Source organism: Theropithecus gelada, chromosome 9, assembly GCF_003255815.1.
Source record: "Theropithecus gelada isolate Dixy chromosome 9, Tgel_1.0, whole genome shotgun sequence".
NCBI classification, from domain to species: Eukaryota; Metazoa; Chordata; class Mammalia; order Primates; family Cercopithecidae; genus Theropithecus; species Theropithecus gelada.
In genome coordinates, this window is record NC_037677.1 from 29,522,598 (window position 1) to 29,548,776 (window position 26,179).

Below are 26,179 nucleotides of genomic sequence, written 5' to 3' on the forward strand. Positions count from 1 at the left end.
TCAGTTCCCTCATTTATGCAACAACAATTCTAATGTGACTAATAATTTAAAATCTTCAAATTTACACGTCTGCATATCACAAACAGAATGGTCATCGTGGATCTGTTTTGATTTTGCAAACAGTGGTCAGTTTTAATAATAGTAAAGTTATGACTATCACCTCCAAACATCAGCTGCTGCCCAGCCACTGTGAGCCGCATGACCCCAGCAGCGTGTCAGATAGGTAGAGATTTAAGCAGACTCTGGCAATTGACTCCACAGGAAGGAAAAAAAGTCAAGAGGAGAAAAGCTGGGAGACCTGCTGAGTGACTCTGCTTTGCTTACACGTGAAAAGAAGAAAGAGTTATTCTTAGAACTATGGCTCTTTGACCTTGGATAAGTCATTCCACCCCTCTCAGCCTCACTCAGTCTCCTTTTGTGTTAGGAGAGTATAGAGCTAAATTATCTCTAAGATTCCATCTAGCTCTCATATTCTATAAATACATGTGTATGTATACATATGCAAACACTCCACACATATGGACGTACAGGCTCTGAGACATAAGACAATGAGACTGATACTCAAAACAATATTCCACTATTTTTGCAGTCATACGGGGGTTGCTTTGAACCAGCTTTAACTAGATCTTTCATACTGTGCAATTTGCCGCTAATACCACACCATCAGATATTCACAGTGTCTTCTTTTTTACTATGTCAGAAAATAAACTGCACAGTTTGAAAAGGCTTAAACATGTGAGGGGGTTACGGCAGTAGCAGCAGCCTGAGGTCTGGCTAGTCCCTGAGGCTTTCTAGCTTGTCACTCAGCAGCTCTTTGAAGAATGCATTTGTAACTTTGAGAAGGTTGTCTACTTTCTTCCGAGAAAAACAAGCACATTAACAGAACTTAATAACAGATTTTCAATTCAAGGCAATGCCTGATAATATCTCAATTACTGAATCAAATGAAGATGCCATTTCTGAAATATGTTTTATATGAAATTTCACTGGAAGTCTGAAATGTCCTAGGATATTTATTATGAACGTTTTTCCAGGAAATATTGGCAGAATCCCTATTTTTCAAAGGAAACGTAAGTGATTTAATCCAAATCTTAAGGCACTTACAAGTTTTGCAGGGTGGAATAAATCATGCGCATACTGAACTCTAGTGCAAAACAGAAAGATGAATGTCAGAGAAAGGTAGAGGTGTATCCCTGTAGATAGAGTTTCAGAAGAGAAAGAGATTATACCCAGATGCCGAGCAGGAAGATGGTCTAAAGAAGCTTATGGGGTACACGGTATCAAAGGCCTTTTGGCTTCTGAATTCAAGAACTAATATGGGAGTGGAGGATTTTTTTTTTTTTTTTTTTTTAGACTGGGCCTCTCTATCACCCAGGCTGGAATGCAGTGGCACAGTCATGGCTCACTGCAGCCTTGACCTCCTGGGCTCAAGCAATCCTCCCATTTCAGCCCCCAAAGTAGCTTGGACTACAGGCACACGCCACCATGCCCCATTCATTTTTTTCTATTTTTTTTTTTTTTTTTAGAGATGAAGTTTCACCATGTTGCCCAGGCTGGTCCCAAACTCCTGGGCTCAAGCAATCTGTCTGCCTCAGCCTCCCAAAGTGCTGGGATTACAGATGTGTCACTGTACCTGACCAAGAAGAATTTTTGATGGAGGAACTAGAATGAGCAATGTTTTTGTGACATGCAGAATTTGGGCTGTGTACAGAGACAGACAAAGCATGAAATTTGACAGAAATGCCAACTCCAGATTAGGGAGCCAAGAGAATAAAGATTGAAATGACACATAAGATTGAGAGTGCCAAGGCCTTGAGCCCCCAAAGAAGGAAAAGGAGACGGCACTTTCTTCTACAGACAGTTGTGAGCCATCTAGGACGTTTAAGCAATTGTTTGATTTGCATTTATTCACCTCTCCCCATTATAAGGAGATAGGTAATTTTAACTCCATAGTTTAAAAGGCATTATAATTTCTCACTCAACAAGTGACCATAATTCCAAGCAACCTTTCCATGTGTCATACAATGAATAATTCTAATTCTGTGTTTGAAATTCTGCAAGAGAAGATTTCCTTTATTGCTTTAGTATTTCTAGTTTTATTTGGTGCTGGAAGAGGAGTGGTTCCATTCAGATGTGAGAGTCAAAGGTGCACATGTGGCCAGGCATGGTGGCTCACACCTGTAATCCCAGCACTTTGGGAGGCCAAGGCGGGAGGATCACTTGTGGTCAGGAGTTTGAGACCAACCTGGCCAACATAGTGAAGACCTGTCTCTACTAAAATACAAAAATTAGCTGGGTGTGGTGGTGCTTGCCTGTAGTCCAAGCTGCTCAGGAGGCTGAGGCACAAAAATCGCTTGAACCTGGAAGGCAGAGGTTGCAGTGAGCCGAGATTGCACCATGGCATTCCATCCTGGGCGACAGAGTGAGACTCTGTCAAAACAACAACAACGACAAAAAACAAAACAAAACAAAACAAGAAAAAACTGCATCATATGCATGGGGCCCAGGAAACCCAACCTTCTGGAGGACAGAGATGACTTGGTCACACAGACAGACGCACAGACTGTATCCACTGGTCTCCAGGCTTCCTGGTTTCAGCCTTTTAGACCCCAGGGCTTAGCCATAGCTCCTTATGCACAGCCCCTTGCCTTCCCACCTGTTTATTCCTCAGCACTGGCACCAAACCTATATTCTGTACATGAAGACATAACACTTATTCAGTATGGTGCTCTCGTTCCGTGTCTGTGTGGATATGTGTGTCTGTGCATTTATATATAAATGTACAAATATACACACATTATGCAAAATGGCAACAGCATATACCATTATTTTATTTTTATATCTGTCATTTTGTGGTGAAAACCATATTTTTTCCAAACGGTTTGTGAGCATTTTGAGAAGAGGCCCATCATATTGTATCATGCACACAGCCAATACTCAATTAGCATTCATTGAGCAAGTGACTTAATCTAAGTCTTTAGCCTCCCAGATACGTAGTATTTCCTCCTAGGACAAGGAGAGCAGCTGGTTAACATACTTGGTGTAAAAGGACCAAAAAGTATGGTTCCCATTTTCTTTTAGATCTCAGAAAGACAGGATAGTTTATGTCTTTAAAAGCTCCAGAGATAAGGTAACTGAACCCATCATCTGAAAGCAATCTATCAATATGTACGAGAGTGCATGGGTGAGAGCATCCATGTGTGTGAAATCAGAAACCTCGAAACTGAAAAATGGAGAAATCATGCGGTAAATATTAAATCCAGGTGGTATTAGCAAACGGATACAGTTCATCAACTGGCGTGGTTTTCACGTGTTCAACTCAACACTTACCTCAATAAAGAAGATGCTGGCTGCTGATGTTGGGTGGTGATACATATAGACTGTCACAAGGATGGCTGTGGCTATAATGAGGACCAGGATGAGGATTCCAACGATGAGGCCAGCGTGGAGGGTTCCCCCTTTCTTCTCAGCTGCACTGTCATCTGTAGAAGCTGAAAGAACATCCCAGCTGTCAGGACGGTCATGAGCTTACCCTTAAGTTTGCATTTTCATCTAAGGAGATATTTATGTTTTTAATAAAGTACGACTGGATCTTTACTTCCTGGACAACTTTTCCACAACACCAATTTTACAGGTGAGGTGCTCTTCATATGGGCAATGAAGAATCCACAGGATTCGTGAGTAAAAATACATTTATCACTGTGTTTTATTTTTATTTTTTATTTTTTGAGATGGAGTTTTACTCTTGTTGCCCAGGCTGGAGTGCAATGGCATGATCTTGGCTCACTGCAACCTCTGCCTCCTTGGGTTCAAGTGATTCTCCTGCCTCAGCCTCCTGAGTAGCTGGGATTACAGGTGTGAGTCACCAAGCCTGGCTAATTTTGTATTTTTAGTAGAGACAGGGTTTCACCATGTTGGTCAGGCTGGTCTCAAACTCCTGACCTCAGGTGATCCGCCCACCTCAGCCTCCCAAAGTGCTGGGATTACAGGCATGAGCCACTGCGCCTGGCCTGTGTTTTAAAATTTCTAGTTGGATAAGCAAAATGAATACTTTTTATTCTCAAAGTACTGTGGGATACCTCAAACTCTAATTAACTACACACTAAATTTAACTTTGATTTTTCTCATTAAACCAACAAAGTTACCTAGGGAAAAACTGATTAATTTTGAAAGCTCCTCTCACGGAAATTTTAAATTCAAGAGTACTGGACATCTTTTGGTAAGCTACATAAGCATTTTCAGAAAGTTTGTACATGAACTCCAAGCAAAATTTGTGAAAAATCTGTTTTAAGCAAAAATACTTTTTAAAAGTGTAACAGATGGATGCTCAATGACCCTCAAATAGTTTTGATCACTATCTGAAGGGAACGTCACAGCAAAGGAAAACATTCCACAACACCCCAGAACAGTATCATTCCCTCTAACTTTTACTGAGATGCTTTTCACTGTAATACACATTTTTTTTTTTCTGAGTTAGCAAAGGGAGGAATTAAATTTCTAAAGTAATAACTATCCTAACCAAAGCCAGCCAGCCAAATACAACTAATCTCTAAAGTCTTCTTTTACTAAAATTCTGTAATTGTTGATGATTACTCAGGCATTTAGAGATCTTCCTGAATTATGTACAGCAGTAACTATATCTTAAGTGCACCATATGACTGGTATTCTGAATTATGAGATAATTCTTTAAGATGAACAAAAGTTTCTCAATCCTTTCTTTCTTTCTTTCTTTCTTTTTTTTTCCTTTGAGATGGGAATCTTGCTCTGTCACTCAGGCCCAAGTTGGAGTGCAGTGGTGCAATCTCAGCTCACTGCAACCTCCACCTCCCAGGTTCAAGCAATTCTCCTGCCTCAGCCTCCTGAGTAGCTGGGATTACAGGCGCCCGCCACCACGCCTGGCTAATTTTTGTAATTTTAGTAGAGATGGGGTTACACCGTGTTGGCCAGGCTGATCTTGAACACCTGACCTCAAGTGATTCACCCACCTCAGCCTCCCAAAGTTCTGGGATTACAGGCGTGAGCCTTTGCATCCGGCCTCAATACTTTCAAGAACAATTTACCTCTTTGTTATTTTTACCCTTTGCCTCTATGTTGTAAACATTTTTTTGTCTATTAAACTTCGTTTAATAAGCACTGATTTCTTTCTTTCATTTTACATTTTTTTAAAGAAAAACCAAACATGGATGTCTATCACAATGTGTGGTCCACATGAACGAATGGAATTCCAGATAAAGTGGAGAAACATGACCTCCTAATTCTTTCTACCTCCCCTCTACATTTTTATTGCTCTCGTTAACTCCTTGCTTGAGAACTGCGGTTGGTGTTCAGTAATCCTTCTCCAAATCTAGTAAGGCTGAAAATTCTAAAGATTTCCCTTATGTAACAGAAATTCATTAGTGAAAGAAGATCAAATTTAGAGTAATTCATTATATAATAGCTCATTTACACTGTGCCAGGGATCATTGTATTGCTTTGCAAGTACCCAACCAACAACCCTAAGAGGTAAGCACTACTATTATTTCTGTTTTATAATAAGGAAGTCGAGGCACAGGATAATTAGAAAATGAGCTAGGGTTGCAAAACTATTAAGGTAAAACTGAGCTCACACACTAGCAGTCTGGCCTCCATGTCTGAATTCTGGACCTCTGATCAATGCCTCCTCAATGAACACTGGGCCATAGGTCCTGCTATTTCCTCTTATTTCATGTTGTGAGTTCTTCTAGCAAATAATTCTGAAAAGAATCTGGTAACTTCAAGCAAAGAAAAACTAATGGGAAAAACAGTTAAAGAATTACCACTGGAGCTGGGCGTGGTTGCTCACGCCTGTAATCCCAGCACTTTGGGAGGCCGAGGCAGGTGGATCACCTGAGGTCAGGAGTTTGAGAACAGCTGGCCAACATGGTGGAAACCCTGTCTCTACTTAAAATACAAAAAATTAGCCAGGCGTGGTGGCGGGTGCCTGTAATCCCAGCTACTCAGAAGGCTGAGACAGGAGAATTGCTTGAACCCGAAGGCGGGGGTTGCAGTGAGCCGAGATCCTGCCACTGCACTCCAGCCTGGGCGACAGAGCGAGACTAAACCTTACAAAAAAGAATTAACATTACACCTCCAAGATGACAGAGGCTATGTCTTTGGGCTGGGTCTTAGCTCAGTATCTGCCATCACAAACATTTTCATCTGTATTTGGTGAGAAGGGAGGAGGAACAGAGAGGAAGGAAAAAGATAAAAATAAAGGCTTTTGGAAATAGGTTACAGTATTAGAATGACCACATTGCCAATAAAAATCAAGTGAGGCTATAATAAATGACCTCATCTGTCTGGTCTTCAGTTAGCCTTATCTCCAAAATGCAGTCAATAGCAGTAATTACCCCACAGGGTTGATATGAGAATTCCACATTTAATACATATAAAGTTCTTAGGAGAGTATGTGACTCATAATAAGCACTTAATGAATATTGAGATATTATATTATTATCGTACTTTTTATATGAGGCAGGTTGAGGCAAATTATACAGTCGGATTCATGACAATATATAAACTGTGTTTTTGCCCTTAACATGTGTTGCTTTTAAAAATTTGGCCTCATCCTTAAGTATGCTTGTATTATTGCATCTTGTGGGCTTGGCTATTTTCTTATTTTTTATAAGAGTATGACACATTGCTTTCCTGGGAAAACAGGATTAATTGAAAATGTGGCTTTAGGAGAAATGTAGCAAAAATATCTACTTGACTCAAAAACAAAGCTTTGACTGTTTCTTCAAATCCTTCCCTCCCTCTTCCATTCGTCTTTCCATCCCTCCATCCCTCTCCTTTCTGCTGTTTTTTATCCTCCCTTTCTCCATCCATCCATCCATCTATCCAACCATTCAGTGTCTGATTCTATTTCTGGGGTTTGTCTTTGGGCTGGGTTTTAGGTCAGTATCTGCCATCATAAACAGTCCTTTATACATAGCATGCCAAGTTTTAGCCTCACAAATTTCAGCCTCACTTCCTCTTCTTTTATTTTTTTATTTTTGAGACAGAGTCTTGCTGTCACTCAGGCTGGAGTGCTGTGGTGTGATCTTGACTCACTGCAGCTTCGAACTCCTGGGCTCAAGTGATCCTCCTGCTTTGGCCTCCCAAGTAGCTGATGCTACAGGCATGTGCCACCATGCCTGGTTAATTTTTTTTTGTAGAGACAGATTGTCACTATGTTGCCCAGGCTTGTCTTGAACTCCTGGGCTCAAGTATTCCTCCTGCCTCAGCCTCCCAAAGTGCTGGGATTACAGACATGTGCCACTGCACCTGAATTAGTCTTACTTCTTTTGTGTATGCAGGAATGGACAGGGAAGATTAAGGTATTTGTGAGCAACCTCAGGTTGCTACTTCCCAAATGGGCTGGAGGACCAGCACCTGTTAAGGAGGCAGCCCTTCCCAGGAAGGAAGAAAGAAGAGTGCAAGGGTCATGTTTTACTAAATAAGAGTCCTTGTCAGAAATAAAATTATTTTTGTCTTGCAGTACATAAATTGCCAATCTTTGGAATATAACAGTCAGAACCAGATTTGCACCTTGAGTGTGGTAAACCTCACTACCTTTATTTAGACATAAATACTCTCACAATTATTATTTATTCATACTTCCAATAATAATTTAGTTATATTATCTCCTTTTAAAAATGTTTCTTTACATTTCTGTTTTAGATGCCAAGACACTGCGGCCATATCTAATAATGCAATTTGTACAGTCTAGTTTATTCCTAGCCAAATAACCATTTAATGACATTTTTGGATGATGATTATTTTAATAAAATAAACAGCTTTCATGGATTCTCAATACTAACCAGAAGACAAAATAAATATTTCCAGATCTATGAGTATAACATGACTTGATTTGTTCTAACAGAGCAAGTCATTTAAGGAAAAATGTAGCATACACAATTCCAAAATATTACAAGAGTTTCTTTGTGTCACATACCAATGACTATTTCAAAATGCTTTAGAGTGACCATCCGAATGGAGTGACCAAAATTGCACACATAGTTTTGGAGAAAGCATTTTTCTACTCTCGTATTATTTAACCTTTTTTTTTTTTTTTTTTTTGGCTACTGCAATGATTCTACAATTTCCTTCACAGTACAAGCATCTCTGTTCCGGCTTCTTTCTATGGGCTTTAGGTGAGTGTATATTGGCAGGTATTACGATGGCTTAATTAGAGGTCATTAAATCTGAAGGTGCAGGAAGCATTCCATTGATATGCTTTGATTTTAAATTCTTTCACTACTTGGTTTTCAGTTTAATATCATGCTTGATCAAATTGTACAGATTTTGCATATTTATGGAGATCTGTGGACAGAATTTAGAGTATACTGGGTATATACTCAAAAGGATATAAATGATTCTACCATAAAGACACATTATGTCCATTGCAGCACTGTTCACAATAGCAAAGACATGGAATCAACCTAAATGCTCATCAACGGTAGACTGGATCAAGAAAATGTGGTCCATATACACCACGGAATTCTATGCAGCCATAGAAAAAGAATGAGATCCTATTCTTTGAAGGAAGCAACATGGAAAGAGGTGGAAGTCGTTGTCCTAAGCAAACTAACACAGGACCAGAAAACCAAATACATTATGTTCTCACTCGTAAGTGGGTGTTAAACATTGAGTACATACGGACACAAAGAAGGGAACAACAGATACCAGAGCCTACTTGAGGGTAGAGGGAGGCAGGAGGGTGAGGATGAAAAAACTACCTATTGGGTACCATGTTTATTACCTGGGTGATGAAATAATCTGTACAATAAACTCCTGTGATAATTTACCTATAAAACGAACCTACACAGGTACCCCTGAACCTAAAATAAAAGTTAAAAAAAAATAGGCACCACAAATGCAAAACTGAAATTTAGAAAACGTAAATGCTTACTAATTCCCATAACTGAAGTTTAGTTCATTCACCTCAAGGGAAGACTGCTTGAGCATACTCATTTCCCTCCTGCAAAAAATATAATAAACTAAGATGTCAATCTGTGGCTCGACTGATCGTTCTTTTAAATTGGCAGATAGAAGTATGTCAAAGAGAATTCTGAACTTGCTTCAGGGACAAACTTCTCAGTAAGCTTGATATGGTTTGGCTCTGTATCCCCACCCAAATCTCTTCTTGAATTGTAATCCCCATGTGTTGAGAGAGGGACCTGGTGGGAGGTGATTGGATCACAGGGGTGGTTTCCCCCATGCTGTTCTTGTGACAGTGAGTTCCCGTGAGATCTGATGGTTTGAAAGTGCCACTTCCCCCTTCTTTCTCTTTCTGTCCTGCCACCTTGTGAAGAAGGTGTTTGCTTTTCCTTCGCCTTCTGCCATGACTGTAGGTTTCCTGCGGTCTCCCCAGCCGTGCAGAACTCTGAGTCAATTAAACCTTTTTTGTTCATAAATTACCCAATCTCAGGGAGTTCTTGATAGCAGTGTGAAAATGGACTAATACAAAGCTCATCAGAGTCTAGTAGGTTTTAGGGGAAATTAAAGAAACATGAGAAGGAATCTAGTCTTAAGACCTAAACTCTTCCTCTATTCATACAAACATCTTATGAGCTGTCATTCATGTCCAAAAGCAAACAAAAACTAAACAAGCATCCTTCTCACACGCTTAGTAAAACATAACACACAGAAGAATTCAAATCTTTAGTCTTTGTAAAGCCTTACCTTGTGTATTAAAATAAGAGGAATTAATAACAGGCAACAAGAAGCCATAAAAGAGTCTCCAAGCCAAAAAAGGAAATACAGGAATATACTTTAAAAATCTCCAAAGTAAAGGCCTTTTTTGCACTGTGCTTAAGATATTTTTAATATATAAATGAAGCAGAGAAAATCAATAGTATTCAATATAATATACTCTAATCTGACCCAGTGAGTGTCCTTACTTTTCAACGCTTTATGAAATGCAGATCAATATTTAGACACAGAGAAGACTGTAAGAACTGTCAATTCTATGAAAGCAATCTGCTATTTTTGGGAAAATTTTTGCTACCATAATAGCAAAAACAATATATACACACTCATATATATATGTGTGTGTGTGTGTGTGTGTGTATGTGTGTATATATATATATATTTTTTTTAGATGGAGTCTCTGTCTGCTCTCACTATTGCCCAAGCTGGAGTGCAGTGGCGTGATCTCGGCTCACAGCAGCCTCTGCCTCCTGGGTTCAAGCAATTCTCCTGTCGCAGCCTCCTGAGTTGCTGGGACTACGGGCACAGGCTGCCACGCCTGGCTAATTTTTGTGTTTTTAGGAGAGGCGGGGTTTCACCCTGTTGGCCAGACTGGTCTTGAACTCCTGACCCCAAGTGGTCCATGTGCTTCAGCCTCCTAAAGTGCTGGAATTACAGGTATGAGCCACTGCGCCTGGCCAAGACAACATATTTTTAAAATATATTAAGTACATACTAGAAAATATTCAAGACCTCACGTCAATGTGTTTAATTTGGAGCAGTCTATGAATCATGGAAAACAAAGAAAGAGGAAAGATGAAAGGAAAAGGAGGTAGGAAAAAAGAAGATAGGACGAAAAAGGAAGAAAATGTTACATATATATGTATATATATGTGTATATATGTGTGTATATATGTGTATACACATATTTATTTACTTTTTTCAAAGTGTAGCATTTAATGTTAAAACTCTCTATATATGTATATATGTGTATACACATATTTATTTATTTTTTCAAAGTGTAGCATTTAATGTTAAAACTCTATGTCTCTGTGCTGTTTCTATGACTGTTATTTTCTCTTAGGATTTACATGCATATGACATTGATATTCTGTATTTAGAAGTATAATTCTCCAATATGGTAAAATATTTTAATGCATTGCCAAAATGATCTGTACCTACTATTAAATACTGCCAACAATTAAAGTCGAGAAATAAAGAAAAAACTAAAACAGAAATATTCTTTGTCTGAAATTTTATTCACTTTAGAACTAACTCTTCTCCTGGGCTTAAAATGAAAAAACTACAGCCCATAAATTCCATAATATATTAATATCCTTTGGGGGACAGAGAGGCTGATGGGTTGGACAGAGTCATGCACAAATTTGCTCAAAATTCATAAATCTTACGCAGATGATGCCAAAATGTACTCTTTTAAAGCTTCAGAATAAAGTTAAACTATAAATGCTTAAAATGTTAGTGTTCCGCTTTGGGATTAAAAACGCACATAGACATGCCTTTCCCCATGGAATAGTACCTAACCCATTTACAAGCTAAAGCCATGTAACGAAGGAAAATCAAATGATAAAAGTTTTAAGTGAATTGTACTTCCCTTTGTAAGTTTCCCTTGCAACTGATCTCATTTTGTAGCTCATTTATTTTCTCTCTCACCTCTTTAACTTTCTATATACACAATTACGACTTTGACTTCATTCAGAGTTTCTTCTGGTGTTTTAAGTCTTTTGTAATTTTTCATAATCCTCTTAGTTCTTTCATTTTCTTAATCAGAGTGATGCTATTTTTTAAATGCTTACCAGCTTGTCAATATTATTCTAGTATTGGAATGGATTGAAACTATTATACAAGGTGTACCTAATTCATATTAGGCATCACTGTGACAACACATTCACAATTCATGTTAAGACATTGCTGTAGAAGGGATTTGGGTAATCACTGTGAAAAGATATAAAAGCAGGTGCACAAAACACATCTAAGGGCATTATGTATGGTGAGACCAATATCTGGCAAGGGCAGCTTTCCTTTTACAGTCTGTCCTACTGTCGGCAGCTGTGAAATTCATTCAGGGAAATATATAAAATGTTCTGGGCTGGAAGATCTTAGACTATGAATATCCTTTAAAAAAACAACAACCTGATAATCCCTTACCTTTTATCTTGGAAAAATGAAGCTGAATAAAATTTCTATGAAATAATATTAAAAGGAATACTTAATTCTATCCAAATGAGGGATTTTGGATAACAGTTACCAAATGATAGGCTGATTCTAGTCTCATTCAAAGATCGGTGCTTTTATGCATGTGTATGTGCAAATATCTTAAAGGGAAAATTTTAAGAATCAGGGCTGCAGTGAGCTTTGATCCTGCCACCGCACTCCAGCCTGGGTGACAGAGCGAGACCCTGTCTTTAAGAAAAAAATTGAAAAAAGAGAAGGTTTATGGTATTTATATATACTACAAATAAGACCGAAAATAAATATTTGGAATAACCCATTATCATTTTTCACTTTTTGTATGTGTATGTGCTCTTCTTTGTAATAATCTGCCTATGCATATGTTTTCAGCAGTCAAGATCTTTATGACACCTAACTTCTAAACTTTTCCTAACATCAGCTTTGTATATCAAGTTTTCATTTTTCTCTATTTAAAATATATCTTTAAATTATTGTTATTATTATTATTTTTGAGACGGAGTCTCGCTTTTTCACCCAGGCTGGAGTGCAGTGATGCGATCTTGGCTCACTGCAAGCTCCGCCTCCCGGGTTCACGCCATTCTCCTGCCTCAGTCTCCCGAGTAGCTGGGACTATAGGCACGTCCCACCATGCCCAGCTAATTTTTTTTGTATTTTTAGTAGACAGGGGCTTTCACCATGTTGGCCAGGCTGGTCTGGAACTCTTGTCCTCAGGTGATCCACCTGCCTCGGCCTCCCAAAATGCTGGAATTACAGGCGTGAGCCACTGAGTGCGGCCAAAAATTATTTTTGAAAAATAAAAATAAAATGTGTCTCGTCTTCTACCAAAGAATCCACAGGGGAAAAACAATCCTAGTACCTAAAATTTTCAGCTAAATATGAAACCAAAGGGGTTCATAAACTATTTTCTCTTTTAATTTCAGGCCGAGCCCTTGCATGGTAAAGATATTAGGGATTCTAACTACAGAAAAAACGTAGTATAGTTTTCCTAACAAGGATATTCATAGTGACTATGGAATACCGAAAATAGGCCAACAAAGCACTTTCAAGGTTTGGAGGTACAGAACAGAGTGACTCTTCGTGCCATTTATTCTGTCAATTTCAGAATAGTCACTTACGTTCAAACAGATCATTTATATGCATAACCTGATAGGATAAGGATGAATGTTTACTACTTATCAAATCCATCAAGTTTCCTGAACATGGAAGAAAAATCCCCTTCACTCTGTTCCTATCGGTGTAGAAAGACAGATTTGTGTGTAAACCACTGGACTAACATAAATATGGAACCTTGGGGGTTTCCAAGAATAACATCAGATCTCACATTGCTGGACCTCAAGGACCAGCATCTCTTCAATCCTGTCTTCTTTTCTGCAAAATGGATATAATAGTAAGAGCTATCTCCTGATGGTTGTGAAGATCTGAGAGGATGCTTATAAAGTGGTTGGCATGGTGCTTAAAATATAATAAATCCTCAATGGAATGGCTGTGCTAATGTTGTTAGTGCCACTCATACTACTTGTTACTCTACTGATTAGTATACTTTGTTATATTGATTCTTTAGTATTATTGTTAATACTGTTATTAACTCTCATTAATATTCTGTTGATTACTACCCTTATTCTTCTCAATCATGGCTGCACTACCAGGGCAATGAGAGAACTTCTTGAAATTATTCATGGAAAGAAGGAATCCATTACCTCACGGAAGCTTAGGGGCATGGCGAGTGAAAGCAAGGACTTTTCAGTGAATAGTTTTTCAAGCGGAAAGGCCAAGATCAGCCTCTCATGTACTTGCAACCACCCGAAGGGAAACATGTTGTCCCAAACAATAGCTTGGACATGGGATATAGAATCCACAGCCACTATTTGAAAAACAAAAGCCTAGCTTCTGAGGTCTAGTAGCCTATCTGAATAAGATCAACCCTTCAGTGGTTATCTGTAAGCAGCTTCTTTGGAAAACTGCAGAATACTAAACCAACCTCAAGTTCCTTGGTGTCTGAATTTACGCATAACGTTAATAAAAACCTTTGGATCTCCCAAGGAAGCAGGGATTAATTTAGTTGCTGGTAGCCTGTGTGTGTGTGTGTGCCTCAGTACTGGAACCTTAGACACTGATGTTCTCAACAACCACACAATCCTTTTGCTATTTGCTGTGGTTTGATGCATATTATAGCTCTCCAGGAAAGTAAATGAGCAGAATTCTATGTGTGTGCTGTGTAGCTCAGGGAGACAGAATCAGAAGCCGGAAAAAAAAAAAAAAAAGAAAAGAAAAGAAAGAAAGAAACGCCGAAGACAAAAAATAACAAAAACAACAGCTCGGTAGAGCTTTGAATTTCATTTTAGTTTGTATTACGAGAACTAATAAATTGTGCCACATAGGACAGAAAGAAAAAAAAAGTGAAAACACTGAGCAACACTTGTACAGGGTATTTATATTTCACTGCTTTGCACCAATACTTGCCTTTAACACAGACAGAATCACGCTGCTTAGGAGAATGGACATTATAAAGCTGTATTTATCACACTGACTGCCCCTTAGCTACTGGAGCACCAAGTCTCCTGAAATGTAAAGCTCTATGTCTTGAATGTGGAACAGAACATGTTTAGTCCAGGGAGTGCGCACTGGTCCTGACCTAACCTGTTCCACCAAACCACCTTTGCAAACAGACTCTGCTGTGTGGGCATATGACACTTCCACAGGTTGTATACAGTTGCAAGGGCTTTGGTCTCAAAGTGTTGGGGGATGGGATTAGAGAAGAAGTTAAGATTCCCTTGGACTTTAAAGCTCTGTGATTTGCTGGCCAGGTATGATGGCTCACATTTGTAATCCTGGCACTTAGTGAAGCTGAGGCCAGAGGATCACTTGAGGCCAGGAGTTTGAGACCAGCCTGGGTAACATAGTGAGATCCCATCTCTACAAAAATTAATTTAAAAAAAGTAGGTGGGCATGGTGGTACACACCTGCAGTCCCAGCTACTCAGCAGGCTGAAGTGGGAGGATTATTTGAGCCTAGGAGTTCCAGGCTGCAGTGAGCCATGATTGCACCACTGCACTCAAGCCTGGGTGACAGAGTTAGACCGTGCCTTCCTCTAAAAAAAAAATAAATAAAAATAACTCTATGATTAGGCAAAGTTGGTGCTGCTGTTTTTTTTTGACACACTGGATGGCTTTAATAGGAGAATAGCAAATAAATCACTATATACTAAACTGGACCATATTAGAAGCAACCCTCCTGGCAGGACAGTAGGGTGATAAGGAGCACAGAGCATGCTGGAATTAGAGCCCTTGGTATTATAGACCAGCTACATTCCTTAGAAACTATGTGACTATGAACAAATTACTTAAATCCCTGGGCTTCTGAGACTTCAAGTGTAAAATGGGATTACAAATAGTACTTTCTTCTTAGGGTGCTGTGAGGATTAAGCTAGTTAAACATGTAAAGCCCTCAGAAGATTCCCTGGTATATCGTTAATAGCCCAATAATTGCTAGATAATTTTATCATCATTATCAACTACATGGGAAGATTCCGTGAATATTTTAAAGCAAAACATGAATCAAATGATCAGAAATGTTATATTTTATGCCTTCTAATTAAAGATGCTGGTTTACCAATGATAAGCTTTTTTCTTTTTTTCTTTTTTTGCTTTGAGAATTTTAAGAAGACTGGAAGAATTTATTCATAGGAATATTTTTTAAAACTATGTCTAGTTTATGAAAGCATATCAAAATGCCTCTCTTTTCTTTCTTCTTTTTTTTTTTATTTTTACAGAGGCCAAATTTGCATGTTTGAAATACAGGAATTTTAAATGTGCAATTTACCAAATTTTTATAACTGTATATACCAAGTAACCATCACCCAAATCATATGAAACACTTCCATTCCCCCATAAAGTTCTCTTGTCTCCACCTACAGTCTGTCCTAACAGCCCCGACCAACACAGTATAGGCAACCACTGTGCTGATTTCCATTATTGTAGATTAGCTTGATTTTACTTGAAATTCACATAAATTGAATCATACTACATGTACTCCACTGTCTCTGGCATCCTTTGCTTAACAATGTTTTAGGACTTATCTGTGTTACTGCCTGTATCAGTAGTTCATACTTCCTTTCTGCTGAATAGTAATCATTTGTGTAACATGCGCTCAATTTGTTCATTCTTCTATTGATAAACATCTGAACTATGTCGTTATTGACAATTAGGAATTGAGTTGCTATGAATATTCTTTTACAATTTTTTTTGTGTGTGTGGACAGGTTTCCTTTTTTTTTTTTTTTTTTTTTTTTGAGACGGAGTCTCCCTCTGTCGCCCAGGCTGGAGTGCAGTGGCCGGATCTCAGCTCACTGCAAGCTCCCCACCCGCGGGTTTACGCCATTCTCCTGCCTCAGCCTCCCGAGTAGCTGGGACTATAGGTGCCCGCCGCCACGCCCGGCTAGTTTTTTGTATTTTTAGTAGAGACGGGGTTTCACCGTGTTAGCCAGGATGGTCTCTATCTCCTGACCTCGTGATCCACCCGCCTGGGCCTCCCAAAGTGCTGGGATTACAGGCTTGAGCCACCACGCCCGGCCCATGTTTTCTTTTTTAAATAAATACATAGAAGTGGAATTTCTGACTTAAAAGGCCAGAACCTTATAAGAAACTGCCAAAGAGTTTTCTGAAGTGATTGCACAATATCACACTCCAATCAGCAATGTACAGAGTTCAAGTGCACCATATTCTCATCAATATTAGTCTTGTGTAGTGTTTAGCTATCCTAATGGGCATGATATGGTATCCCATTCAGGTTTGGTTGTTTACTGTTACTTTTTAGGAGTTATTTATAGTTTCTGGATACAAGTCCTTTGTAACATAAGCATACTGTAAATATTTTCTCTTATCGGTAACCTGCTTTTTCATTTTCCTAACAGAGTTTTGGATGAACACAGAATTTAATTTTTTTTTTTTTTTTTTTTTTTGAGACAGGGTCCTGTTCTGTCACCCAGGCTGGAGTTGGAGTGAGGTGATCATGTCAAACTCCCAGGCTCAAGTGATCCTCCTGACTCGGGCCTCCCACATAGCTGAGACTACAGGCATGTGCCATTATGTCTGGTTAATTTTTTAATTTTTTTGTAGAAACAGAGTCTCGCTATGTTAGCCAGTCTGGTCTCCACCTCCGGGGCTCAAGTGATCCTCCTGCCTTGGTCTCCCACAGCGCTGGGATTACAGGCATGAGCCACTGTGCCCAGCTCCTGGCTTTGAATTTTGATGTTTATAATTTTTTAAAAATCAGTCTTCTTAGAGATATTAAAGTTATTAAAATTTGCAAAAAAGCAGCTTATGACTGTTAAATTCTCTATTATTTGTCTTCTATTTTCTATTTCATTTTTCTACTCTTATTTCCTTCTTTTAAAATTAATATTTTTAATAAAATATCACAATTTTAGACACAATTAATTTGAGACAATCTTAATTGACTTATCTACTTAAATTGGACACTTGAGTTATTAATTTTAAACCTTTTTTCCTTTCTAATCCTTTCTAATATAAACATTTAAAACCATAAATTTCCTTCTAAATACTTTTTAGCAGCATTCTATAAATTTTGGTATTTTGTATCAGTTATCATTCCATCAAAATATTTTGTAATTTTCCTTACAGTTTTTTTCTTCAATATGTATTTTATGTATATCAAATATTTACATATATTTGCCAATATGTGTCTATATATGTATATATATAACAAGTTTGATTTGCTTTTCACATATTTGAGGATTTTGTAGATATCATATTTTTCCTCCCAACTTCATTAAGCATAATTGACAAATAAAAATTATATATATTTACAGTGCACAAAATAATTTTTTGTTTTTATATATATATATATATATATATATATATACACACACACATTGTGGAATGATTAAATCATGGTAATTAACATATCTATTCACCTCATATGCTTATCATTTTTGTGTGTGGTGAGAACATATAAGATCTACTTTCTTATCAATAGACATTATATTGTTACTGCTTCTCGTTTGATTCTTTTGCAGTCAGAGAATGTAGTCTATAAGACCACGATCTAGAAATTTAATATTTTTTATGGCTCAACATATGGTCTACCTTGGTGACCATTTCATGCGGACTTGAAAAAAAAACCCTCCAGGAACCCTGCTGTATAAATACCAATCATGACAAAGTGGTTGTCAGTATTGTTCACATCTATATCCTTCTTAATTTGTTTTTTTTTTTTTTTTTTTTTTTCTAAAAAAAAAATTATAATGGTTCCTAATGAACCGGCACTTTTTTCCTTTTTTTTTTTTTTGAGACAAGGTTTCACTCTGCAGCCCAGGCTGGAGTGAACTGGTGTGACCATGACTCACTGCAGCCTGGACCTCTTGAGCTCAGGAGACCCTCCCACCTCAGCCTCCCGTGTAGCTGGGATTGCAAGTGCACGCCACCATGCTCAGCTAATTTTTTGTATTTTTAGTAGAGATGGGATTTTACCATGGTGCCCAGGCTGGTCTCAAAGTCCTGGGACCAAGCAATCCGCCCACCTCGGCCCCCCAAAGTGCTGGGATTACAGGTGTGAGCCACTATGCCCGACACCTTTTTTACCTTTTTATATTTTCCTCTGTTAATTCTCCTTGTCTTTAAATCTAGTTTAAGTCTACTTAATTTGATATTTATATAGGACCTTCAGATTCTCTGTGGTTATGTTTGCAGTGTATATATTTTTCTATAATTTTATCTTGAAGCATTTTATATCTTTGTCTTTATTTTTCACGTACATTTCTTATACACAACATAGAGTTGGATCTGGCTTTCTTGAAAGTCCGTGTGATAGCCTATGCTTTTAATAAAAATGCTTATTTTATTTACATTTGAAATAGTTACTGGTGTGGTTGTATTTGGTCTGCCACTTAGCTATTTGTTTTCTTTGTGTTCATCTGTTTTATGGTCCTTTGTTCCTTCTCTCTTGTCTTTTTCAGGTTAAACAAATATTTCTTAGAATTCCATTCAAATTCCTTCAATGAATTTTGAGCTGTATGTTTTTGCATTTTTTTCCTTTAGTGGTTGGTGAGTATGTTAACTGTGTTAAAAATCACTTATGGCTGATACTTTATCCAACAAATTGTTAATTTATTACTGTAACTGAAGTAATATTTGGTCACAGTAGCTTACAAAACTGTTATAAATTAGTTTCACATAATTAACTGCTGTCCTTACTACCCAAGTTACATTAAAAAGCTTGCACAAATAATAATTTTGAGCTCTGAAGAATAAAACTAAAGCAAAAATTAGTCTTACTGTGAGCAGCAAGCCATTGAAAACCTAGCTGTTTAGAAGATTAAACTAAATTGGCCATCTAATGGATTAAACTGTCTTTAAAGCACTATGCCATTCTGAGACTAGCATATCTTTTCTCCCCATCAACCGTCATCATCAATTCCTTTTTTTTTGTTTTTGCTTAAAGTGGATCGGCATATTACATGAACTATACGCATGGCTAATTCAAGCACACGTGAACAAAATGTAGTGGTGAAGTCATACAACCTGAAGGAATGCTACCAAGTTTAGGAGGCTGCAAACACACCCTGATGAGCCCTTTACACATTAGCAGTTGGCTTCTTTCCCATTCCTATTTCATGTTTTATGGGTCTTTCAACTCCTAAACACCGTGACCTCTGCCCTCTTCCCACTCACTCTCACCATATTACTTGTGTCTCACTATACAGAGAAAACAGCGGTCTCAGACGAAATCCCCTGAACTTCTCCCTCCTGTCTCCCTACCCTCATTCATGCTGATTGGCCCCACCCATGCGTGTGGATATATCACTTCACTCCATGACTCTTTTTCTTCTTTATGAGGTGTTTCTCCTCAGCACCTGTGATGGGTAAAATTAAGAATCTCTACTTCCCTTCTTCCCTTTTTCTTGAAAAAGTAGTCTGTCCTTGGGGACTCCAATTTCCTCATTGTCCACAGAATCTTCAAATTCTGCCTGGAGATTGTACAATGGTGGATTGTTATGCAATCCAGTCACGATCAATAAATGTCTTTATGCCACCAAATCTCATGGTCACTTTTCTGTGTGTGTGTTTTTTAACTTGACTTGTCTGCAACATTGACACTGTTCACTACTTCCTCCTTGAAATTTTCTTCTCCTTTGGTTTCTGTGATACCAAACTTTTTTTGTTTTCTTGCTGTCTCTCTGACACTCTTGATTTTATTCACAGAACCTTAAATCCTGTATTCCCTCTCTAGTCTTTGGCCTTTCCTTCCTTCCTTCCTCCCTCTCTCCCTCTCTCCGTTCCTTCCTTCCTTCCTTCCTCCCTCCCTCCCTCCCTCCCTCCCTCCTTCCTTCCTTCCTTCCTTCCTTCCTTCCTTCCTTCCTTCCTTCCTTCCTTCCTTTTCTCTTCTTCTTTCTTTTTTTTTTTGAAGACTCACTGTCACCCAGGCTGGAGTGCAGTGGTGCAATCATGGCTCACTGCAGCATCGACTTCCCAGTCTCAAGCAATCCTCCCACTTCAGCCTCCCCAGTAGTTAGGACTAAAGGTGTGTGCCACCATGCCTGGCTAATTTTTGTATTATTATTATTATTTTTTTTGTAGAGACAGGGTTTCCCTGTGTTGCCCAGGCTGGTCTTGAGCTCCTGGGCTTAGGTGATCCACCTGGCTCGGCCTCCCAAAGTGCTGGGATTACAGGCATGAGTCACCGTGCCTGGCCACTCTTTTCATCTTTATACTGTCCTCCCACACCTAATTCATCTCCTTAAATTCAACTATCATTTATATGCTGCTGATGCCTAAATTTGTATCTTATGCTTACATTTCTAAGTGAATTTCAGGCTTATATAGAAAAATATCTACTGACATTTTCATTTGGATGTCAACATTAACATGCTCAAATTAAATTCATTGCTTACCCCCTTTCTCTTCCTGTATTTCCTATTCAATGGCACCATTGTCCACCCAGATAACTTACACCCATGTCCTGGGAACCACCTTCGTCATTTTCCTATGATGTAAATCACACATCCAATCAGATATTAACTTATGTAGCTTCTACTTCATTAGTAAATACTTCTCATGTGTACTCTCCTTTTTTATTCCCATTGACAACTACTACTTTATTTTAGCCTCTGACCACTGCTTCTATGGATTACTAGTATAACTTCCTAACTAGATTTTCTGGCCTCTCATTCTTACTCCGGTCCCTCCTGTTCCCTGCAATACTTTAAGGGTCAACTACTAAACATGTAAAACATGTCCTGACACTCCCTTATCAAAATGACACAAATGGTTCCCAAGGTCTCTAGGTTAAAGTTCAAACTCCATTGCCTGGCATAAAAGACTATGAATGCTGACACCCCACTTATTTTGATACTTTATGGCTGGTGAGGCTGAGAAATAAGCCCCACCTTCTCAGCCTCACCAGCCATAGAGTACTATGTATATATCTTTACCCCAGGGAAATCAAATCTGGCAGCTCTATAGAGTTACCCAACCACATCTTGATGTTTCATGCTTCTGAACCTCTTTCTATGTCAATCCCTTTCCTGAAATTATTTTCTTCTATCCCTTTTCTCAGAAATCCTACCCATACTTCAAAACTTGGATCAAGTATGACCTATTCTTGTAATGTTATTTTTGTTTAGATACCTCTTCTCTATAGTATCTTCTATAGTTTTTCTTGAGTCTATCTTTGCACTCTTCACACAATACTTAAATATCAATTTACTTCTCTATGTCATCCCATTAGGCCACTTGCTTCTTTAGGACAGGCATCAGAGTGTGTAGGTCTTTGCATCTTCATTACCTAACAATGGCCTGGCACACAATAGTTGAAGAAAAGTTTCTCAAGCAAATAAAACCAAGTTGAATCAATTCAGCATCAAAGTTAATTAATATTTTGGTGACATACATATTTTAGTAGTATAGGGCCATCTCCCATAATCACAGACATTTCACGTTTAAAAAAGAATAATCACTTCACACATGGAGAACACACTGAGAAGGCGCATAAGAAATATTGGGTAACACAAAACCTGTTCCTGGAGCCCCTCATATGTCTCAGATTCCAAAATCTAATGGAATATGGAAGTTTCTTTCCTCCAGTAGAAGTTCCCTGGTCCAGGTTTCTGATAGGAACAGGGCAGGTAGAAAATGAGACAGGAGGCGGGCACGGAAAGGAAAGTAGGTATCCACCAGAGGGAGGTGGTCAAGCATTTTGCTGATGGCAAATGGAAAGTGCATTTCGAGCTACTTCGTGGAAACCATCAGTGTGCATTTTCTAAGAGGCACTCTGCTATATCATCTTGTTCTATGTTCTATCAGCAGCATAAACTCTAACTACGCATTCTAGCTACAAATTAACCTACAGTGGAAAAAGCATATCCTGATGTGATTTTTCTTTTTCTTTTATTTTCCTATGCTGGACAACAATTTGTCAAGCTACTAGGCTGAACAATGAAATTGCAACCTTTCTAGGTCAAAGTGTTTTGTAAAAATCAGCAATTTCATATGGTTCAACAAAATACAAAATACTAACGATCTTTACTAAAACAAATACATTTGTCAACAGCTTAAATCAGGGGTGTCCAATCTTTCGGCCTCCCTGGGCCACAATGGAAAAAGAATTGTCTTGGACCACACATAAAATACACTGACACAAACAATAGCTGCTGCAGGTTGGACAAGCTTGGCTTAAATGGATTCATTTTCACTTGCTATATTAACATGATTTAGGAGGTATAACGGATATAATGCTTTTGGATTCCTTTCCTCGGCAGAGTAAGATGCACTTTCTATGTGTAGATAGAGATAATTTCTTGTTGTCACCAATTAAAATACTGTTCCAGGAGGGCCTGGAGGTATAGGTGAGGACCAATGCACCAATGGGTGGAGTCAGAGTAAAACACGTTGTTCTTCTTTTGGTCAAATATCCATTCAACTCTTGATACTCAAAGGGTAGTTTGTGGCTTGGTGGCAACTGCATTATCAATGCACTTGTAAAAAATGTAATGCAAAGGTTTGGGCTTCACCCCAGAACTTGCATTTTAACAAGACTCTCCACCACAGTGATTCTGAGGGTTCTTAATATTTATGCAACATTGAATCAGACCATTTATTATCAACCTAACATTGGAATAATCTGGGAATTAAAAAAAATTGGTGCTATGGTTCCAGCCCTAGAGGTTAATATTTAATTATTATGGAGAACAGTCTGAGTGTAGAAAATTTTATAAGCTGGAATAATAAAATAACAATTACATCTCAGACTGGAACCAGGTGATGTAAATGTACAGAAAATGTTAAGAACCACAACTCTAGATAAAAGTTTGGGAGAGAAATCCTAAATTCCAGGGAATTTTCAAATTAACATTGTAAAGTAGAAGAACTTTTCAGTATGATGATACATATACACTTAGAATAGGGTTACTGCTGTCATGAAAAGTAGTCAAATAAAGCAAAACATAAAACTAAATGTCAAGATGTTTTACAGTTTTAAAAACAAAAAGTGATAGATATTCAATAGCCTGTCAAAATGAAATAACAGTTTCCCTTTGCTTATAGGACTATGAGCTACACAAAAGAAGTGTATGAAAAAAAGCAAGGAAAAGTAGAAAAAAAAACGGGAACGATACATTGCTTTGATGGTTTATGTATGAAAGTCAAAAAATAATTTGACTGAATGATAAATGACTAGATACTTGATCTATCACTACAGACATGGTAATAAAAATATAACCTTAGAAGTATTCCAGGGAAAAGGCAGAATAATGTTCTAACATTTTATCTTGGGATGAAAAAGTCTTACAATATCTTCAGAAATAGGAAGCTGAACACAACAGAAATAGAATTTAGACCAGCCATTCCATAGGACTTCATTCAAAGTATATCTGTTTTAGTTCTTAGAAATCAATCACCTTGCAGATTTGTACCTCTGAATTAACTTAATCGTGATCTTCAAACTGCTTAATGTATCAACTTTGGCATCTCCTTGATGGGGACACCATCCTCTGACTTAAGAATGCAGTCTTTCAGAGTTCAGGTTTCATAAAATTCCCAGCAATAAGAAGAAATGATAAAAATGCTATCACCTGTATTGGATATCATGCTTATCTGGAGTGCTAATACTTTAAATATTATCCACAATTAAGAACTTATATTTACATATTTTTTAAGCAACCTTAACTCTATCAAAGAGAAGAAAGTTTAAACGAACCAAGAGATAATGCAGTTTTCAGCACTTTGATAAGTCTCGTTAACCAATTTTGAATAATGAAATCAAATCAGAATTTCAGAGCTTGAAATAATTTTAACGTCTGCAGTGTAGCAGAGTGGCACAATTCAATTTGCTAGACTGAGTTGAACCTGGTTGAAGACTTTGGTCTTCAATTAAAAATTGTGCCATTGATTCAACTTGCAAACCTCTTCTCAGCCCTGGGCATAGCTTTATCCAGTTTGCATCTTGAAGACATTGACATTTCTAATTAGGAAGTGAATGGCACTTGGAAGCAACCTAACCAAATGTCAAAGAAGACATTTAATAGTTGTACCTGCTAAAATATACAGCTAGGTCATTTTTTAAAAAACGTAACTCTTCCAGCAAGCTGCTGCTAGAATTTGAAAATCCAAAGAAAGTGTGGCTTTAAATGTATATAACCATTACTCAAAGAAATACAGATATTTAAAAAATATAGCTGGGTGCAGTGGCTCATGCCTGTAATCCCAGCACTTTGGGAGGCCGAGTGGGGTGGATCACCCAAGGTCAGGGGTCTGAGACCAACCTGGTCAACATGGCAAAACCCCATCTCTACTAAAAATACAAAAATTAGCTGGGCATGGTGGCGTGTGCCTGTAATCCCAGCTACTTGGGAGGCTGAGACAGGTGAATCGCTTTAACCCAAGAGGTGGAGGTTGCAGTGAGCCAATATCGCACCACTGCACTCCAGCCTGCATGACAAAGTGAGACTCTATCTCAAAATACATACATACATACACACACACACACACACACACACACACACACACAAATATATATATATATACATTCTAGGATTCTAGGTACCCCTTACAGGTGAATTAAATCCATATTTCCAGAGAAACCAAGAAGGCTTAAAGAACCTTAAATCAGATTTTGAACATAAACTACAGCCCTGTAGTTTATTACAGCTAATTTACAGTAAATTATTTACAGTAAATTACAGCCCTGTAATTTAGAGGTCACATGCCAAGGATTCTGACAACACTGAAACACACAAGAGAATTAATGCATTGTGATTTTCACAGAAAGGATTAAATGGAAATGAATACACAATTACACGAGAAAAGGAAACTTCACGTTCAAATACTTTAAGTAGAATCAGCTGTTATAGAAAAGGTGAACTATAGTAGGTATAAGTAAAAGAGCTTATTGTGGCATTTCCCATGGGAAGATTGATTGTAAAATATCTAGGCTGGGCACGGTAGCTCACACCTGTAATCCCAGCACTTTGGGAGACCAAGGCAGGTGGATCACCTGAGGTCAGGAGTTTGAGACGAGCCTGACCAACATGGTGGAAACCCTGTCTCTACTAAAAATACAAAATTAGCCGGGTGTGGTGGCACACACCTGTAGTCCCAGCTACTCAGGAGGCTGAGGCAGGAGAATGGCTTGAACCCACGAGGCAGAGGTTGCAGTGAGCTGAGATCATGTCACTGTACTCCAGCCAGGAGACAGTGCGAGACTCCATCTCAAAAAAAAAAAAAAAAAAAAAAAAAAAAAAAATCAATTATGTGAAAGAGAAGGACTATCATGATGTTGTTAAAGATTTGGAATTTGCATCAAGGCTAAATAGAATCACATCCCAGCTCTGCCATGTGCTAGCTAGATAACTTAATATTTTTGTACCTCTGTTTCCTTGTCTATAAAGCATAAGTAATAATAGACTAAGTCAGGGGTGTTGTGTGAAATAAAAAGTTAATATAGGTATAGCATTTAGAATGGTGCCTGGAACATAGTAACCACTCAATTCAATAAACATTCTTCCTCTCTCCTCTTCTTCTGCTACTTTTTCTTCCTTTCTGTTTCCTCTCCCTTCTCCTCTTATTCTTCCTCTTCTGTTTTTCACATAAACAAGAGAAAGATAAGCTGTTTGATTATAACTACGTATTACTCTAAACTTAGTATTACACAAGTAACTAGCAATATTTCAGTTGGAGATAAAATGATGTCTTTACGTAAGATCTTCTTTTTAATTTTTCTGTTAAATTTTTTTTTATGGACAGGGTCTTGCTATGTTGCCCAATTTG

At 38.1% G+C, this 26,179-nt stretch overlaps 1 protein-coding gene across 2 annotated transcripts in view; it reads right to left on the reverse strand.

Moving 5' to 3' along the window:
- PLXDC2 (plexin domain containing 2) overlaps window positions 1–26,179 on the reverse strand; it is a 463,014-nt gene that overhangs the window by 29,646 nt on the left and 407,189 nt on the right. For both annotated transcript variants that reach the window (XM_025396216.1, XM_025396218.1), the window contains one exon: window positions 3,331–3,491. In XM_025396216.1, the coding sequence (XP_025252001.1) occupies window positions 3,331–3,491 (161 nt within the window). The remainder of the gene's footprint in view (window positions 1–3,330; window positions 3,492–26,179) is intronic.